Here is a 20,255-nt window from a genome sequence, read left to right as displayed (position 1 = left end):
TGCAGCTGGTAAACTGCGCAATTCTAATTTAAATGTATGTGCAAATAAGTATGTATATTACTGCGTAGCTCGCATTCCAGAATGTGCGTATGTCACTGCGCAGCCCCAACTTATGTTAGCTTAATGTATATGTATGTACAAGTGTGTTTTATTGCGTAGCTCGCATTTTAGAATGTGCGTATGTCACTGCGCAGCTGCAGCTGGCCTACCACAATGTATGTATGTTTATGTTATTGTTATTGCGTAGCTCGCATTCCAGAATGTACATCTGTATGTGCATGCTGTTGCGTAGCTCGCATAACCCAATGTATGTACGTAATGCATTGTTATTGCGTAGCTTGCTTAACCCTTTGTATATATATATGTATTTGGTATGTGCAGGCAGCTTGCCTACCACAACTCGGCCATCCTGACCGTTTGATCTCCTGATCATGTGGTTTAACAGTTTTTGACTTACATCTAATATTCACATTTTCTCTTTTTTTTTCTTAAAGTTAAATTATTTCTAAATATACATGTTGATATTCTTAATTTATATGCTTTTAATTTTATTTCTATTGAACCATGGCTTAATGTTTTGAACGCTCCACACGCCAATGTATGGCGTGCGTGATGCTTGAAAACCTTCCACATCTTTTAATAAAAATCGGTCATTGCGCAAAATTTTTTCTATTTTGTATGGGCCTTTATTTTTCGGTATCAGTTTTCTAGGTGCGCCTATTGTTGTATCAAAATTTTTTACCATTACGTAGTCGCCTTTTTTTTATGTTTTTTGGTTTAGTCTTGTTTCTATTGAAGTAAGTTTCATATATCTTTTGTGCTTTATCTTGATTTAGCTTGGCCTCTATTCTAATCTGTTTTAAATTTTCTGTTGCTGTTGTGTTTAGCTCTTCTAGTTTTTCTCTTAAACTGTCTATTATTGCGCCCTTTTGCTCTGTTCCGAATAGCATTTTGCTTGGCATTTGTTTTATGCTGCGATGCTGTGTGTTGTTGAATGCGTATTCTACTTTGTCAATAATGGTGTCCCAATGTACGTTGTTTTCAGTATCGACCAGTTTTGCAATCATTGGCCCTAAACTTCTGTTAATTCTTTCCACTTGCCCATTGGCCTGTGGGGATCCTGTTGCTATTTTAATATGTTTAATGTTTGTGGTTGCGGTAAAATTCTCGAAATCTTTTGACGTAAAACAACTGCCTCGATCGGAAATTATGATTTTCGGTCTGCTGTAGGCCCTAAAGTAATCCTTAAGTGCTATGATTACTTCTTTTGTGTTTGTGGTCTTCGTTGTGTAAAGTCTTACAAACTTTGTAAACCCGTCAACTATGGCAAAAATGTATTTCTTCGCTCTAGCATTGCTCACTGGGCCGTAATGGTCAATGTGAATTGTTTCAAATGGCTTTGAGCCTTTCGGGATACTGTGTAAAAATCCTTCACTTTTTCCTGTTGTTGGGGAAAACGCAATGAATTTGAGACAATTTTGAATGTGTGAGCAACATTTTTCTTTTATGTTTTGAAACCTCTGCCTATGTGCCTATGTGCCTATGTCATTGTGATACTTGTACAGGACGTGGTCTTCCATACTTTCGGGCACGTAAAACAAGACTCTGTTGTCTGTTGTTTTTCTATACACTATGCCGTTTCTCATTTCGAATAGCTTGTGCTCTGCTTTCTCTAATGATTTTTTTAAATTGACAATTTTAGTATCTTTATTTTGACAAATGACTAAATTATTTTCGAAAGTGTTTGTTTCTACTATTAAAATATTATTACATCTACTGAGTGCATCGACGTGTTGCATTCTACTCCCTGACCTATGAATGATTTCATAATCGTAGTTTTGAAGCTCAAGTGCCCACCTTGCTATTCTTGGGTTGAGTTCGACTCTGTTCAGTGTGAGCGTCAGTGAGTTACAGTCTGTAACTATTTTAAAATGTTTGCCTTGTACGTATATTCTGAACCGTCTCAAAGCATAAATTATTGCAAGGGTTTCTAGCTCGAAGCTATGATACTTTGATTCTGTTTCTGTTGTCCGCTTTGAAAAGTAGAAAACTGGGTGTAGTCTTCCATCGTCTTGCTTCTGAAGTCGGACAGCTCCAAAACCTAATGCACTGGCGTCACAGTGTAACTCAATATCTTTCTTATAATCATAAATTGCTAAGATTGGTGACTGTATTAATTTGTTTTTTAGAATTGTGAAACATTCCAGTTCTTTTTCTTCAAATTGTCTATCTTTCCTTATCAAATCGTATAGCGGCTTGGCCATTGTTGAAAAATCTTTTATGAACCTGCGAAAGTAGGAGCATAGTCCTAAGAAGCTTTGAACAGCAGGGGCTTTATCTGGTATTGGAAAATTTTGTACGGCCTCAATACCTTTCTCGTCTGCTTTAATTCCGTCTTTCGATATGAAAAAACCTAAATACTTGACGCTTGATTGCAAAAACTCGCATTTGTCCATGCGTAACTCTAATTTGTTTTGTGTTAATCTTTGAAATACTATTGTTAATGTATCTAAATGTTCTTTGATGTCTTTGCTCGCGATCATTATATCGTCCATGTAAACAATAACTTTATTCTCCCTAATCATATCCCCAAATATTTTATTAACAAATCGTTGAAATACTGCGGAAGCGTTTTTTACTCCCATTGGCATTCTGAGAAACTCAAATTGGCCAAGGGGCGTTACAAACGATGTATATTTCACTGATTCTTTGTCTACAAAAACATGGAAATAACCATTTTTTAAATCTAGTTTTGAGAATACCGTTTTGTTTACTAATTTGTCCAACAAGTCGTCTATCAGTGGCAGTGGGTAATTGTCTTTAATTAATACTTTGTTTAGTTTTCTGAAATCAATGCATAATCTCATGTCGCCAGTTTTTTTTTTTAACTAATACTATGGGTGAAGCATATTCAGAATCACTTGGTTGAATAATGTCGTTTTGTAAATATTCGTCTAATAACTGCTGTAGCTTTTCTTTTTCTGTATAAGACAGTCGTCGTGTAGAACAACTAAAAGGCTTGCTATTTTCTAAACATAGTTTAATCTCTGCTCTGATTGTTGGTTTTTCCGGTCGTATTGCGTTTATGTAATTTTCCCTCAGTATTCTTGTAAATTTCCATTTTGTTCCATAACCTATGTTTTCCCCACATTTATAATCAATTTCTTCATTGTCAGTGTGATAGATATTAAACATTTCAGTGTCAAAGTTTTCCACGTTTACTGTTTGGTCTTGTCTGTTTTTTAGGATAATGTTTTCTTTCTTATCTGTGTTCTGTTGCTCAATTGTATCAGTTTCTAGTCGTTTTTTTTGTTGCCTCATTGCCATTTATTATTCTGTTGAATCAGTTGTATCCTTTGTATCATTTGTATCCTTTGTATCAGTTGTATCATTTGTATCAGTTTATCAGTAGATTCATTTATAGCAGTTGTATTAGTTTTATCAGTTGCCAATTTTATATTTTCTTGATCAGTTGTATCTGTTGCATCATATATATCAGTTGTATCAGTTGTATCATTTGTATCAGTTGTATCATTTATATTAATTTTATCATTTGTAACAGTTGTAACAGTTGTAACAGTTGTATCAGTTGTATCCTTTGTATCAGTTGTATCAGTTGTATGCTTTGTATCAGTTGTATCAGTTGTATCATTTGTATCAGTAGTATCATTTATATCAATTGTATCAGTTTTATCAGTTGACTGTCGTTCTATTTTATATCTTCTTGAAAACTTTTGAATTGACTTAACCTTTGGTTCAGTTCTGCGAATTACTGTGTAAGAGCTATTCTTAAATCTTTTAATATTGTGAGACAGATTTTTATTGTGGTGTGGACTGTTTTCTACTGCTATCATTTTTAGCGTGTCAAGGTCTAATTTCAAATTACATGCATCCATGAAATTTCTGCCTAAAACTACATCATGACTCATAGACTCGTTTGAAACTACTATCAAATTAAAATAACATTTTGTTGTTTCTTTGAAAACATAACATAATATGCTGCCATACACTTCAAGTTGGCTTTTATTTAATCCAAAATAAGATTCAGTTACAGTTTGTAAGTTTGCCTCTTTGGGCATGAGTGTTTTTTTTATGAAAGATATGGGACTACCTGAGTCTATAAGGCATGCTGTAATTTTTGAAAATGGGTTATTGTTAACAAAATAAATTTTAAAATACTTTACATAGTTGTTGCCCCGCAGTTCGTTCTTATCCTGGCATTGTGCCACAAAATGTCCAAATTTGCCGCACGCGTAGCATGATCCTGGCTCCCTTTTTGGCTTTCGGCATTCCTGTGCGTTGTGTCCGATTGAGTTGCAGTTTGTGCAACGTACTCCAGCTCTGCGAACTGCATTTCCTGTTGATGGCGCGCTCTGCTTGGGTGCTGCTGTCCGTCCTCGAATGTGTACGTTGGCGAAAGCGCAAAGAATCTGCACTGGGCTGGAAAATCGCTGTATGTGCGCCTGATCGCGCAGGTTGATGTCTGGTATCCCTTCGATGATATGTTCAATCAGCTCATCTGGTTCGATGGCAATCGCATTGGCCAGCATCATTTTTATTTCGAAGTATGCTGCGAATTTTTCACCGGGCTGCCACTTACGATCCTCGAATTTGCGCCGTAACTCCATTTTAGATTGTTGATCCCCGAATGCAAAAATTAATTGTTCCAATATTGCGTCGATTGGTTCCATAATTCGCACTGTGTTGGCATGTAGCCACTGTTGAGCACTGCCTTTTAATTTTGAGATTATCAAAATACGCATGTTGCCATTGTCCAAGTTGTACATATTTGCAATATTTTGTATTTGTGCTGCCCAAAGACGTGCACATGTTGTTCCGTCGTAGCTCATTGCGATTTCTTTAGCTTGTGACAAAGCCAAAGCTGCACTGTCACTTCGCTGTTGCTTAGCATTTATATCAAAGATTGCTCGCTTCTCTATGTTATCGCTACCGTTGCCACTTTTGTCGCCATTTGTGGTGTGGTGCTCTTCTCCTTTTGGGCTTTTGAGTTCTGCTAGCATCTGCTGTATCCCACGTAGCTGTTCCAGCACGGACACGTCATGGTTGTGTATGTCTGCGTTTGAAGTTGTTGGTGTGTCGCCAACTGTGTCTTGTGCCTGTTGATTTAAATTGTCGACCGCTTCATTTTGTGATGAAATAACGCTTTGCTCGTCCATGTCGCTGTTGTGTCCACTTGCGTCAGGGTCTTCTGTGGTTGAATTAGGTCTGGCGCCACGTGTTTGTGGCGAGATCGCGTTAAGACGTGCAACTAACTCGGCCTTGGTGCCAGTGGTAGGTTGCTCCAACGCCGCCAGCCAGGTTTTCAGTTGGATAACTGAAAACTCTGCGATCTCCACATCGACATTTATTTCACTGTTATTCATTTTGTAGGTGTATATCGTTCACACTTCTGAGATTGTCGGAGGCTTAATATAGTATGTCTATAAATGAGTACACAAACTTCACTTCACAACTTTCACTCTTTATTCACTGAACGCCGAAACAGAACTGACTGTCCTGCGGTCGGTTCCTCTTCTTTTTATATCTTTTAATTACGCATTTAAATATATCAATGCAGCTGGTAAACTGCGCAACTATTCTATACTTAAATGTTGTGGCATATGCAGTATGTATATTACTGCGTAGCTCGCATTCCATGAATGTGCGTATTCACTGGGCGCAGGTCAGAACTATGTAGCTTATGGTTATATGTTGGTCATAGTGTTTTATTGCTGCTCGCATTTTAGAATGTGGCGTAAATGTCACTGCGCAGCTGCCGCTGGCCTAACGACAGAGGTATGTATGTTTTATGTTATGTGGTTATTGGCGATAGCTCGCATTCCAGAAATGTACATCTGTATGTGCATGCTTTGCGTAGGCATCGCATAACCCAATTTATTATGTATGCATTTGTTATTGCGTAGCCTTGCTTAACCCTTATAATATTAATTGCTGGACTTGCACGTTCGTATATAATAAGCTTTTATTCTTGTACTCTTCTAATCTAATTTGTGCGCGTCATACTTCAATTTATAAGCAAAAGTTTTCATCAGCTTTAATAGATTTGATGTGCATTAATTATGCGCTGCCAAGCAAATATATTAAGCTTAATAATTAGGCACTCAATTAACGCAAAGTTGTCGCTAATTAGTTAGCTTTAAGCCAAGCTACTTGTGCAGTTGCAGTTACTTCATTTAGCTTGCTGAATTTCTCATTTTCCTCATGTGCAGCTGTCACTTTTATAAAAGTTGCCACATCACCTCATTGCTGCTGCAAGTTGTGTTGCGCTTTATATATTTTGTTCTTTTTTTTTGTTTTTTTTTTTGGGGCGTCGCCTTATTGCGCTGTATAAAATTTAATTAAGACGCTCAAAAGTTTTTCACACTTTGACACAAGCGCGCGCACCCCTAGCCGCTGCCCAAGTAGATCCCAAGTACGCGCGATCTTCAGGGGGCGTTAAGGCAACTACTTTAGCTTTGGCTTTGGCGCAAAACTTTCCATTTTCTCAACAGACCAGTCAGACCACGCCGCAGAATATTGCAGCAACTCTTGCTGAGCAGCGAACGCCGGCAGCGGGGCAAAATTATGCCCCTGCTGAGCGTTTTGTATACTTATGCCGCTGCTGCTGCTGCAGCTCCTTCTGCTAGCAGTGGCTGCTGCTACTTCCTGCCATATTGTTGTTAGCTTGCAGCTTGCAGCACGTTGCACGTGTTGCCTTGTTGCACAATTTGCGCTTAAACAAAGCCAAAACAATTTAATTGTCGCCAGAGCAGCGTAAACTTTACTAGCGTAAAGGACCAAAAGGGATGAGGCTTTAACTCTAGCTGCGGTCAAAAGCACCTATGATACCAACCAAGCTAAAAGCCAAATGAAATGAAACAAGAGTAAGCACGGCTAACATGCTGATGGCCCAAAAAAAATGGGCAAATGCTGTATTGTTGGCCAAAAAATTGGCAACTAATCCGTTGGCTGTTTTTATTCTTGAAGGCTTTTGTTTTGTTTTGGGAGCGCACATGTGGCTTTTTTCACAGCAGGACATCGATATATGCCATGGCGCGCTAATGAGCAAGGACATTAAATACAACAGCGGCAAAAGTTTTGATGCATGTTGCATGTTCTTGTTGTGGACATGCTGCATAATACAGCGTACGGTTGCAAGTAATTGATTTCTGGGCTGGTTGTGGCTTTGCTTAGTGCTAATGTTGCAACAAGGACACACTCTATGGCATTCCTGCTGCTTTGTTTGCTTATTTAGTTGCTATCTATGTTTTTTGGGCACTTTGGCAACTGCAGCGACTTTGGACATTTGCTTGTTGTACACGCAGCCAGCGAAATAAAAGTCTTTTCAAATTTAAAAATGCCTAAGAGCGTCACTTTGGCAATGCGCCAAGGCACAAGACGTTGCTAACTTTGTGCGCTGACAAGCTGCCAGCCAGCCAGCCAAGCCAGGCAGGCAAGGAAACTGCTTTGCTGCTAGAAAGGCACTAAAATGCTTCAACAAATGCGGCAGGGCTAAGAGCAGTGCGCGGCGCGGCGCAGGGAGTCATGAGGCAAGAAAATGTTACAACTACTGAAAACTTGTTATCTTAATGGATATTTTGTACTTCGTTTGTGGTTAAAATTGACTCACTCGGCCGCTCGTTCGCTTGCTGTTTGCCTCGAGGCGCAAACAGTAAAAGAAATGTGCAAAAAATGTACAGAAAATAGAATATAGACTATGAAAAGAAAAATGAGCAAAGAAAAAAAAACAATTTAAGCTGCTTGTTGCTTTATTTCTTGAATACATTCTTTTGCTTTTTCTTTGTGCTGTGTTCAATATTTAAGCGACAAACGCCACACGTCGTATACGTAATTTGTGTTAAGTCCATGGCAAATTAAATCAAGTAACTTGTAATTGGATTAACAACAACACAAAAAAACAATTACAATCAAAAGCGCTGGCGTATATTTAATTATGTAAGCGTGGCGCCGTTTGAGGCAAGTTAATTAAATTCAACTTTCAGCGCTTGACAAATACTTGAAATATTTGCGCACTTGCTGAAAATTGAAATTCGATACTTAATTGACTTTAGCTAACTTTGTGTGTGTGTGCAGCCAATGAAACGGAAACTTCCTGTGCAGCAAATTAAAAGCAAGTCTAAGCTCTGCTCAATTTGCCAGAATAACAATGCGATACTGCAGCTTCGAATAGAGAATTTCAATGCCCAGAACCAACAAAGTGATGCCATAGCTAAAAAGCAAAATTATAAGCGCCGAGCTAATTGTATCCATGTCCACCTAAAGTTGTAAATGCTGCAGTAAGCATAAAAAAAGGCAAAGTAAAGTGAACTTACATGCAAGTCGGATGTTTCGATTTTCTTAACACAAGGCGGTCGACTTGTATGCCAAATATTAAACTGATAATTGAAGATGCCCGTTTCGGTTAAGCGTCGTAGCCTGCTTAGCAAATAATCGTTAATGTTAAGTTTAATGTTCTGCTTGCTTGTCTACGCACCCATAGGAAATAACCTTGCGCATTGGCGAATTCTTTTGCGTAATGCAAATTGTTTTCTGCGGCGCAAACATGCTCACCTCGGTGAGTTCACAAATTTCGCGCTCACTAAAGGTGTCCTGTATGATTTTGTAAGCAGCAGCAACATCCACATGAAAAGCAAAACCTAAAAAGAAGCGCAAGTTGTGCCAATATATTCAAAGCAAGTGCAAGTCAACGCACGTCCTTGCTTAACACGTCGCAGTCCTGTATCCGGATCCAGCCAATTGCTTGCGACATTGTCCTTGGCATGCGCGCCCACCTCATGACTATGCACAATGTCACGATAGTTGGCCACATCGACGCCAGCAGGCGGCGCTTCAGTATATTCCTCAACGGGTGCAGCAGCAGCAGCAGCTGCAGCAACAGCCTCTGGCTCTTTGCTAGGCACGCTGGTAATCTTCTTGGCATACAGCTCCAAGCTAACAGGATCTTTGGTGTTCTGCAAGCAATTACTGTGCTCAGAGCTTTGACTTGGCTTGCGCACTTGGCTTACCACAAAATAGTCGCGATTGTAGACCACATCCTCCATGCCCACCTGCAACGAACTCTGCACCAAATCGCTCAAAGTGCGTATTGTCTTGGGCTTCTCCATCAGCAGCGTGCCCACAATGCTGGCCGAGTAGAACTGAAAGATGCAAAAGGAGAACAGCAGGCTGGTTATGACAATGGTGCGTCCCGAGACAAAGCTAGTGGAGAAGCCCAAGCCCTGCTGGCAAATAATGCCCACAAAGAACAGCACCGACTCCAAAAACAAACCCACGCGCTGCGGCGACTTGCGCTGCTGACGACGCTTCAGTATATAATTATTCAAGCTGGCATAGCAGCGCTGCCAGAGTCCGCCCTTGACAGGCAGCAGCTGCACAGATGCCAGCGACTGCACATCCTGCTCTATAGCGCTAACTGAGCGCGCAACTGGCTGTTGTGGCTGATGATGATGATGCACGGGCGCGCCGCCTTTGGGCTTTATCAATGCGGCGCCATCATGTGGCACCAGTTTCCATTCTATAGTCGTCAGCAGCCAAAGTATAAGCACCGTTAAAACACCACAGATCAGTATCAATACCCAAACATCATTGCTGAATGGCTGCAGAAACACAATGCGATCCTTTTGCGTATTGCGCGGATGTCGAAAGATAAAACACGGCCGACTGGACCAACTGCGTCCAGCTGCATCGATCCACTTGTGCCGCTCCAGCCAATAGAATATAGGCGCACCCCCTATATCCGTCTCATTGCGTATCAGCGCGCCTATCATGCCATCAAAGCGTCCATTCTTCACATAGCCCCAGGTCGAGGTGCGCGACAGCACAAACGTCCAGTTGAACATATCGCGCACAATCATCAGCAGATTAAAGTTGAAGCGATTCATCGTGTCAATGTGACGCGACACTGTGTGCGTTAGATAGTACATAAGAGTGCCCGTCATGTTCTTGTTGGTCACCTGCCAGGATCAGCAATTAGTACAACCGACAGCGAGCAGTTTTCACAGCACATACCACAACCATGCAGCGCACGCGTGCGTGTTGCATGTCCAGGCGCCGCAGCAACGTCGAAGTAGTGCGAAACCAGCTATAAAGCTGTAGACCAGCATCTATGCTAAATTCACCTATTTGAGTTATGTTAACATGTCCGCCATAGTTAAGGCCAGGACTCCTATTTATAAGCAGTTAGTTAAATGATAAAAACGTTCAAGTGAATGTGTCGCTGAGACTACAAATGCAGATGAAATTTGTTTGTACAGAACAGGTCTCGAGATATTATACAAAATATATATATTTTGTACTAATACAATTTAGATTAGCGACATCAAATAATACCAACTTCAAATAAATGTAAAGTTTTGTGTATATAAGTATGTCATAACTTTGTCATTAGCTTTGGAGCGTTTAAAGTTAGGTGCTAACTCTCTAAAAATGATTGATAAATAATAAGTGCGCTAATGAGAATAATGTAACAATGCAATTTTGGCTTAGAGCACTTAATATTTTAGCTTTTGGCATTCTAAATTATAAATAAAAGTAAAGATATAAAAGCTACAGTCTATAAATTTAGTATTCAAGCTAGCTCAATACATTGCTTGTTTAAAAATATTTAAATAAATATATATTATCAATAAATTAGAATATATATGGATAAATATATATTTTTATTATTGTAGCAACTCACTGGCAGCTAAGCAGACTGCATGTTCACACGCCAGCAGCTCATGCACTACTGACCTGTCAAAACGACCTCGATTGCTGCTTTACTTGCCAGCTTCACACACATACATACATGTAAGCTCAGCTGCTCGACGCTCATTTGCTAGCGAGCGCAGAGCTGCAGTCTTTCGTTCGTTCGTAATACGAACTTCGTATGCGCTCGATCGTTTAGCGCTGCTGCTGCTAAAAGAGAGCGTCGCTGCTTTATCGCTGAGAGAGCGCTTGGCGCCTCTAATGAGCTGCTTGCGCTCAGCTGCTGTTCGCTCATTTGCCAGCGAGAGCAGCGCTGCAGTTTAGCGCTGCAGCGACTCAAAGACAGCGTCGCTGCTTTCTCAGCTGCTCTTCGCTTATGAGCTAGCGAGAGCAGCGCTGCTGTCTTTCGTTCACCCGATTGCTCTGAGCTACGACTAAAGCTGAACGTTGCTGCTTTGTTATTGAGAGAGCGCTCAATGTGCAGTCTAGAATTTATTTTGACGGCAGGAATAGACTGAGCATAGAAGCTACGTTAGCTTTAAATATTCCATTTAAAACAGGAGTAAGCTAGCACTTGCTCTGAGTGCGTCCAGAGTTCCGAATTTGTTTTTGTAACTCTAACTACTCTCAATTTTCGTTGTAAATGGTTTTGTAGTGGTTCCAAATTCAAATTTCGTGCTCAGCTCTGATTTAAATCATTTGATAATATTTTCCTATTTGAAGAGGAACTTAATTTATAGGAATAAATAATAAAGTACTATCTATGGCAGAAAAATATAAATAATTTTAAGATAGTGTAATTAGCATCGAAAATAAAAATAATATAAATAAAGTAAATAAATATGATTTTGCCGGTTCTTAGAGCGATCTCATCCACATCACATTCACAACAAACGCGAAATCAAATCACTCATTTAAATTTTGCAATAAGAGCATTAATATCTATCACAAATTATTATCACATTCCATTAGCGAGCGTTTACTGTACTTGCTTACCAGACATCGTAGAGCGTATAGGACTCTGCTTCAGTGGCGCGCTTGGCGAATGTCACTTCCGTGTTCATGTAGAAATTCAAGGTCTCCATTAGTTGCTCAATGGACTCGGGCTCATCGGGAGCAGGCAGCTCCTCGACGCCTGTCGCAGCATGCAGCGCATAATCCTCAATCAATAGCCAGTGATATTTATCGTTGAAAAGCAGCTTGGATGAAGCCTTTTTATGCAAAAGCAGCTCTAAGCACTTAATATGCATATTGCATGGCCAGACACACACTCACCAGCTCCAGAAAGCGACGACTGAGGATGCCGCATGCCAAGTCGAGGGCAACAATTTGGCGCAGGTCCTCCAGCGGCAGCACATCGTTCAGCCAATCGCCGCTGCTTGGCAATGCGCTGAGCGCTGTAACACGCGGGTCTCTGCCCGAGGGACTGACAGGACTGCCGGGGCGGCTACGCGTCCTGCCGTGCAGCTGACGCAGCACATCCAACTGCACAATACGCACAAAGGGCCGCTCCGACTGCAGATAGAGACGCTCAATGAGCTGCGCATTCTTGGCAGCGAATGCCGCGCGTAGCTGGTCGAGCTCCATGGGCGTGGCACGCACGTTGCCTGTATCATTGCTGGCGGTGTTGTGGCAGCTGAAGTATGTTAACCGTGGTATGTGCTTGTGCTGTTGCACAAACTGCAGCAACAGCTCGCTCTGCAGCAGCGCCGTGCTGCTTGCAATTGCCGCATGTGGCAAGGCGCTCTGCGTTTCTGTGGCCGCCGCCGCCGACGCCAGCAGGCAGCTTAATGTTATGGCCAGCGTGCAGCTATGCATGACTTTAAATAAGACTTTGATTGCAAGCACACGGCGCTTTTATAGCTCCAAACTGCAGCTATCAAAAATTTGATTCATTCATTAATTGCCGTTGTGGCATTTCACTTTTCTTGTCAAACTCAAACTCTCTGCCCCAGAGCCTGTCATTATTCAATTTCATTCAATTAGCTTTTCATAATTCATGCCACCCCCCCTGAACTGAATTTACATTTGCGGTTTTATGCATGCATATGCATGTCCATTCGTCCACATTCGTGCCACATGGCCCATGTCACAAAATTGTGACAGTTTGTCACTTTAATTGAATTCCCCTGCACAATGCTTGCGCCAAAAGTTTAAAGCACTTTCATTCATAGTTTGTACAAAAATTAAAGCACTAAACTTGGCAATTTGCTGCTTTTTTATGTTATCGCCGCCACAACTTTTGACCACAAGCCTCATAATTTCTTATTATCTGCGTGTGTGTGTGCGTATAATACAAAAGCGAAATGGAATTATTAATGACACTCTACATTTGCTGCTAAGTGGCGCAAATTACATTTTTTTTTGTTTCGCTTTTTGTTTATATGCAGTCTTAACTTTTGACTTGTTGGCCTGCGGCTAGGCGCTGTTTTAAACATTTAATTCCCAGAAAAGCAGCAGCAGCGCTGAGGCGCGCTGAGGCTTTTGGGCATTTTCTAATTGTGCTTGGCAGCCAACGAAGCGCAGAGATTTGTGCGCGTTCAAGCGTTGCGCCTTTAAGAGCCTTTTCGACTTGTCCGAACTTTAGTTATTTTGTTTGTTTGCGTATACGTAATATTTTTGCTAAGCAGCTTTGCTCAGCAATTTTTATTAGTGTGGCGTGCAAAACTCAACTAGCTCACTAATGAGTGTTAAAAAACACATTTGCAACTGCAACGAGCAGTGAAGCAATAAAAAGCGACAATTTCAAACAAAAACTTGCGCCCTTACGCAGCATGAAAACTTTTCATAAGAGAGCGCAGCTTGTTTTCTTAGCCACAGAGCTCACACTCTCTGTCTTGCTTTTGCGTGCCTGGCATAATGTTTGGCCTGTTGGCTGTTGGCTGGTGTCAACGCCAGTTGCAACAACTGTCGCCGCTTTTGGGCTTGCTTTATGTGTGTGTGTGTGTGTGTGTGGCTAAAAGTCAAGCCAAGTGCAGCGGGCAGCATAAAAGCCACAACAAAGGCGTGCAAGAGCGCAAAATGAGCAACGCTGGCCGCAGCAGCGTTGGGTACTTGTTGGCTAAAAGTGCAAACGACATTTGCATGCAAATGATGGCTAGTCAACGCTCAATAGGTGCACTGGCTCTGGCAATTGCCGGCACGTGTAGCAAGTCGTCTGAACTGCTGAGAGCTGAGAGCTGAGAGCTAGTGCAGTGCTAATGAGATCAGCATGCAAATGGCCGGCAGCTGTTGCGACTAAAAACACACTCAATAAGCCAGCAAATGGCAGCAGCAATGCAAGTGCGACATTATGAATGGCGCATTACACAGAAGTATATGTCAGCATTAAGCAGGCATATTATGACAAGCTGCATTAATCAGACAGAGACAGAGAGAGAGAGAGAGAGACAGTGAAATTTTGACTGTGCTTTAGCTGTTGATGATGATGATTGCTGTTGAATTTGCTACGTAATTTTTCCAGTTGAGCAACTGCAACAATCTTTGAGCTCTAAAACATGAGCGCGCTCATGTTACCTGTGGGCCATGTAGCGCCATCAATCAGAGTGTGTGTTTGTGTGTGTGTGCGGCTCATAATATAAACAGACATTGCTGTTTACACTCAAGGAAGCTGCCAACTGTTTGGGCTGACAGCTGACAATGCTTAATGAAAAGTAACTTTGCCAAGTTTTAAAATAGGCATTGCCACAAGCTGTTGCAACTGCAAATTGTATGACAGTCAGCTTAAATTAGTGCGCACATTTAGTCAGAATATGCTTTTGGCTTTTAGCTTAACTTAATATTGCATTTCTTTAGCGCAATTTGCCGGCTACTTAATGATGCCACACCCGCTGGCCTTTTATGCAGCTTAAGCCGTAAAATAAATCGCAGTACAAGCAACAAGCAATGCCAGACGCAGACGCAGACTTTTCGCAATAGCAACAGCAGCAAGCGCAGTTGGCACGTCAACTGAAAGTTGCGTTGAGTGCATTTTGTTGATTTATAATGAAAATAATGTTAAAAACATATTACGATATAATGAATGCGCGGCAGGCAGTGAGAGCGAGCGGTGCTTCGCTTCGTCGTAAACAACTTCGAGGAAAAATAAATGCGCTTTTATCCCCCCCCTCCCCCACTCTTAGCCATCATCCTCGTATATATCGGTGTGTTCGCTACTTGCTGCACCTTGCTGCCTTTATTAAGGCAAGCTGTCCTGACGCGCGTCCTTGCAACTTTGCAGCATATTTCAGCGCAAAACTTCGGGCCACAACAACAGCAGCAGCAACAGCTACAGCAGCAGCAGAGTGCTGTGTAAAAATAGCTAAAGAATAACATGAATAACCTGCACATGAAACGCAAACACAAACTAAGCGTAAACGTAAAAGCAGCCACAAACTTTCAACCCACAATTTTGACACCTGAACCATTTGCCGTGTTGACAACGAACCGGCATGTTAATCCGCCTGCTGCAGCAGCAGCAGCTTGTGTAAAAGCTAAAAAAGGCAGCTAGCAAACTTAAAGAGCCCACAAAGCTTGCCAAAATATATGCCAACGCAACTAGCAGCGACTAAAACTTAAATGTCCATATATGCAACAGACTTGCGTAGCGCTTTTTAAAATGTATGAAATCCATTTGCCTTGTCTCATTTTCCAAGCTGTTAAGCAAAGTGCGCCAAAGCTTTAATCAAACACACGTCTGTGCTACTTTTTACAGCTCAAGCTAGACGCGCCGCTTCAATCAAAACACACACACACATGCATGCATAGCATTGTTATGGAAATCCATAAATAAAAGCGCACAGACATATGTTTACATGCTCATCAATTTGGCTCAGCAGCAATTCGCTAGAGACTGCCAACGTCAGGTGGGGAGTAAGAGTAAGGCCGGGTAATAAAAGACTCGCTGTCTGTCTGTCTGTCTGTCTGACTGGCAGTCAAATGTCAGGCGCGAACATTTGTTAATCTAGGCAGCTTGGCTGCTAGTGCTGACAATAATTCACAGCACGTAACTGCAATAAACTTTGGCGACAACGAGCAACGTGTAGTGGAGTTTGAGTTGTGTGTAGCACTAACTACTAATTGTAAACAAAAACTTGGCAAGACTAGACAGCGCTTAAAGCTGTGCGGGCTAACAAGAATTTTTAAGCCAACTAAAAATATTTCCATGCGTTGCCTGTTGGCAACTAAATTTTTTCCGTTGCCTACTTCTGAGCGCACGCAATGTGCGTGTCCGTCCGCAGTTTGTGTTTACATTTGGGCTAGATTAAGTTATAAACAAATACGTGCACTAATGAAGTGTTTGTTTGACTCTCTGTGGGCGCTAAGCCCAACCAATATAAAAGGCAAACAAACAAACAGTAGCAAATAAAAAAAGCTTAAACCAAAAGTGAAATGTCAACAACTTTTATGTGTGAAGCTGTTTATGACACGGCAGCGACACGCAACACAAATTAAGCCATGAAAAGCTCAAAGGCCTACACACACACACACACAGCGCATACAGATGGACAGCATTTAATGAGAGTGAAATACTCGATAATGGACAGCAACAAATCCTGGCAAACCTTGTTAGAGATTGTTGCATGTCATTTGCATAATTTGAGCAAAACAAAAGGCAAAAATACAAATGCGTAAAACGCAATGTTATACAAAGTGCTAGGCACACGTTGCGTATGCGTAATCTAGCAGCACACTTCCAGTACAAAGTGCAAGAAATGTTGCCAAGCCAAAATACATGCAAATCGAAACAGCACAAAGCAAGCAAAGCAATAAATGCTTAAGGCCAGCAGAGAAAAGAGAGAGAGAGAGAGAGAGAGAGAGAGAGAGCACGAGCGACTGCATGGGTCGCCAAATCCCAATAATGCCCTCAAAACAAGCAAATGGTTGCCGTTTTGTTGGGCAAATCCGCCCTTTATGCTAAAATCAAACAACAATAAAAAAAAACACACACACACACACAACAGCACAAAAAAAAAGGAAACCGAAAGCGAACAGAAGGAAATACCTTTTATGTTTATAGCAGCCAAACGCTGGTTTCATGTTTTATGACAAAGCGAACGCTTTGCTTTAGACTCTCTCTCTCTGTATATATATATATATCGTCTCTATATTGATTGCATGTCAGTTTTATGCAGAGCATATCCTGTTCATTTCCTTTAATTAACAGCAACATAAATAAATTGTGCGTCGAGCGTTTAATGACAATTCCATCAGCGCTGCTTTGACTTAATGGCAATTGCACATTATCAGCTGAAGCACGACAGATGACCACAGGACACAGGCGAGCGTTAAATGAGCAGCCACGTCAATGACCTTGTTAAGCTTCACTTTGTGTGTTGGGCGCCCGCCGCCGACGAATAAAATAGCAAGCGTATTTATTTTATTGACACTTGCGCTACCTTGCACAAAGGGAAAAAAGCATTAAATGCAAAGGAAGTCAAGCGATTTACGTGATGAGACCGCGACGAACATTTCGCACTTTTCCTGTCCTGTCTGCAAACCAGAGAAAAAAGCTGTCATTTTCCAGCTGATGCGTTTCACTTTGTGAACTGACAATTCAATTCATTTCAGCTACAGCAAGGCAAGTTATCGATAACATGCAACTCGCTGCTACTTGCATAAAATTTATGCTAAGCTAAATCGTTAAAGCACAATATGAAATATTTATAGCACACACAGTTATTAAGCGAAATGCCTGCGCACCTGTTGTACATTTTTCAACATTATGCAAATGTTGGGGCCAGGAGGCAACAGGAGTAAAAACCAATTACCTGCGGCTACAACAAAATTCCAAAAACTGTAGCTCAATTTGTAAAATTCCACAACACAATTGACCCCACAGGACATTGACTTGCAATTGAGCAAATGGCCAATGCCAAGGGGCACAAAACAATTAAATGAAAAAAACTAAAACAAAAGTAAAATGGAAGCCACAGCAAACTCGGCAAATAATTAAAGTTGACAAAAGTGGCTGCTACCTGTACATAGCTTGCAACTAGCTACAAATTGCTGCAGTGCACAAATAATAATAAAATACTTTTCCAAATGTAAATAAAAGTGAGAAACTAGCTGAGACAACGAGTTGCTCTGGCTATTGCTGTTGTTCTTGTTGTTGTTGCTGGGCAAACAAATTTGACACAAATAGTCGAGTATCTATGGCAGGGACAACAACAAGAACGACGACAGTTGTAGCTTGAACTGGCTGCGGGCCCTTTTTGCTGGGCCATTGAGCATTTCGGAAATTGGAAATTTCGCACTTGATGATGGTACCGCAAATTGGCCCACAATAAAGACAAGGCGTTGCCCCAGTTACCAGCAGCAATCGTGCGTGTGACCCGCCCACCCCCCCCGCAAAACCAAAACGCACGCTCAACATTGAGCTGAAAATCAAACAGTGTTGTGGCCTGAAGCCTTTGGCCCAAACTAAAATGCAGCGTTTTCTATATATCGCACATATGTAGGTCTGTCTGTTTGTTTGTATGCTTGGCGTGCTGTTGGGACAGTCGGTTTCGTTTTGATTTCATTGTCACATGCCTGCTGGCGAGCCCATGCTAGCCCAAGCTTGTCTGATTGATGCGATGCCATTTGATTTCCCAAGTGTGCGCCAAGCGGACTTGAACCCGTTGCGCCTCTGTCATAAAACTGTTTATGAGTGCCCCGGCCTCGTCCTCGGCCTCGTCTCTGGCTACCGCCAGCAAAGTGCACAGACATCCTTTATGGCCTGACACACATTGCGCCCCGGCTGACCACATTTGGGGCCATATTTTACAAGGTGTTAAGCGACAATTTGTGGCACACATCAAGGCGCTTAACTCTGACTGCAAGGTAATGAGTTTTGGGACTAAAGCGCATACGACATTTTTATTTTCACAACTAAGCCGGCAACATTTTTCTCTCTCTCTCTCTCGCTCGCTCGCTCTGCTGCTGCTTGACTTTCATTTAATATAACTGCCAAAGGGATTAAGCCTGTGCCTGATTCAACAAATTTATGTTGCTTTAGTGTTGCACTAAAAAAAAACAATTTGCTGCAAGCGTTGCTTCAATGCGCTTAAAACTGCGCGCGCTTGCAATTTAATTAAATTTCAATGCTTTGTAGCTTAGTTTTGGCGGATTAATTAGACGTGCAGCAGCAGCAGCAACTTATTTAATTTCAATCAAAGACAACGTCGTCATGCCAGCAGCCACTTATTGGTGGCAATTGCAACAGCGCAACATTCCACAAACATAACACGACGCATAAATGTGTAGAGCGTTTGCTTACAACGTGAATTGCGCATCGGTGGTTTCAGAGGTGACACGTTTGGCTTGAGTTTGGGTTTGGGTTTGAGGTATAGGCAGACAACAAATGCAAACGCAGGAGCTTTGCTGCAAGCACCACAAAGTGGCAGCAGCGTAATTTTACCGCTGGTTCTACAGCAACAGCTGACGGCAAATGTCGCATGTGGGGCATGTTTTGAATTTGGCAGCACGTTGCGTTGCCTAGTGCTCAACTTGTCGTTGCAGCAATTCAAGCAATTCAAGGCAAAAATTTATGCAAACAGTTTGCAGCTTATTTTTGTGTGCTGCTTCTTTTTGTTTCAGTTTTGTTTTGTCTTGTTATCCACACATAAATTGCAGTGCTTGCGAGTGGCTCTTGCTACTGCTGCTGCCTTGGCATGGAAATTCAATTAAAGTGACAAACTGTCCAAATTTTTGACATGGGCAAACATACACACAGTAATAAGAAAGTCAGCAACGAAAAAAATATAGCAAATTCAAATGAATGCCCAATGGACAATCACTGACAAGCAACAAAAAGTTACAAGCACACACACACGTATGTTTGCATGCATGTGTGTGTGGACTATTTGCTTCAATTCCCATGCATATTCATTGTGTATGGAAATCTGAGCAAATGAAAGGCCACTCATGAATTATGAGTTGTAATTGAATCAAATGCATTTACCAAAAACAAAAAATATACTTGCTGAAATTCTAGTTGGTATCTTAGGCTGTCAGACACAAATCCCTAGCCAATGTCATCATCAGCAACTGGACAGAGCTTAGCTTGGCCTTCAGTGCATAAACAGGCTGGCATATCTATCGATTGAGGATTAGGCACTTTGACTTATATGCGAACATGCAGCGCCCAAAGCTCTTTACTAAATATGCAACCAGAGCTGCTGCTTGCTAAAAGCAACCGAGGTAAGCTGCTATGGATAATACGAATGGATTTAATACGAAACAAAAGCCCAAGCAGCAGACTAAATGCTAAGCTTAACATTCAATGCAATTACATAACTGCAAGGCTAGTCAATAACATAGCGTTAACATAAGAAACTTAACATAAGCATTTAAAGCGACATATTGTTATTGAGCTATTATTAAAATTGGCATTTAAAGCCATTAACATTAAGCATACACCAATTACGCCCACTTGAATGTGATTTACAGCGAAGTAAGCGCAATGATTGTACTTTGATTTGCAAAATAAAATACAGACAAGCGAGCAGGCTGGACTCATGCCAAGCTAAACAATATGCTGCTAGTGATTTGGCAGGCAAAAGTGACTTTTATGCGCTGCACATTTG

The 20,255-nt window shown here is 41.4% G+C and overlaps 2 protein-coding genes across 2 annotated transcripts in view; both read right to left on the bottom strand.

Moving 5' to 3' along the window:
• The window catches only part of LOC108600159 (lachesin), a 100,916-nt gene that overhangs the window by 21,240 nt on the left and 59,421 nt on the right, over window positions 1-20,255 (bottom strand). The gene's annotated exons all lie outside the window — the stretch shown is intronic.
• On the bottom strand, window positions 8,081-12,525 carry LOC108597888 (ionotropic receptor 75a). Its single transcript, XM_017984506.1, has 8 exons — window positions 11,983-12,525; window positions 11,704-11,918; window positions 10,030-10,186; window positions 9,027-9,974; window positions 8,714-8,972; window positions 8,495-8,657; window positions 8,334-8,436; window positions 8,081-8,277 (listed from the first exon to the last, which is right to left on the bottom strand). Exons 1-8 carry the CDS (start codon window positions 12,523-12,525, stop codon window positions 8,149-8,151), a joined length of 2,517 nt encoding a protein of 838 aa, XP_017839995.1. The 3' UTR covers window positions 8,081-8,148.

This window comes from Drosophila busckii, chromosome 3L, assembly GCF_011750605.1.
Source record: "Drosophila busckii strain San Diego stock center, stock number 13000-0081.31 chromosome 3L, ASM1175060v1, whole genome shotgun sequence".
Taxonomy (NCBI): domain Eukaryota; kingdom Metazoa; phylum Arthropoda; class Insecta; order Diptera; family Drosophilidae; genus Drosophila; species Drosophila busckii.
This window is presented reverse-complemented; position numbering and strand designations above follow the sequence as displayed.

Coding starts and splice junctions, on each gene's coding strand:
- LOC108597888 (XM_017984506.1), bottom strand. CDS start 12,525: ATGCATAGCTGCACGCTGGCCATAACATTAAGCTGCCTGCTGGCGTCG. Junction 11,919..11,982: donor GTCGTCGCTTTCTGGAGCTG/GTGAGTGTGTGT, acceptor TTGCATAAAAAG/GCTTCATCCAAGCTGCTTTT. Junction 8,973..9,026: donor ACAATCGCGACTATTTTGTG/GTAAGCCAAGTG, acceptor AATTGCTTGCAG/AACACCAAAGATCCTGTTAG.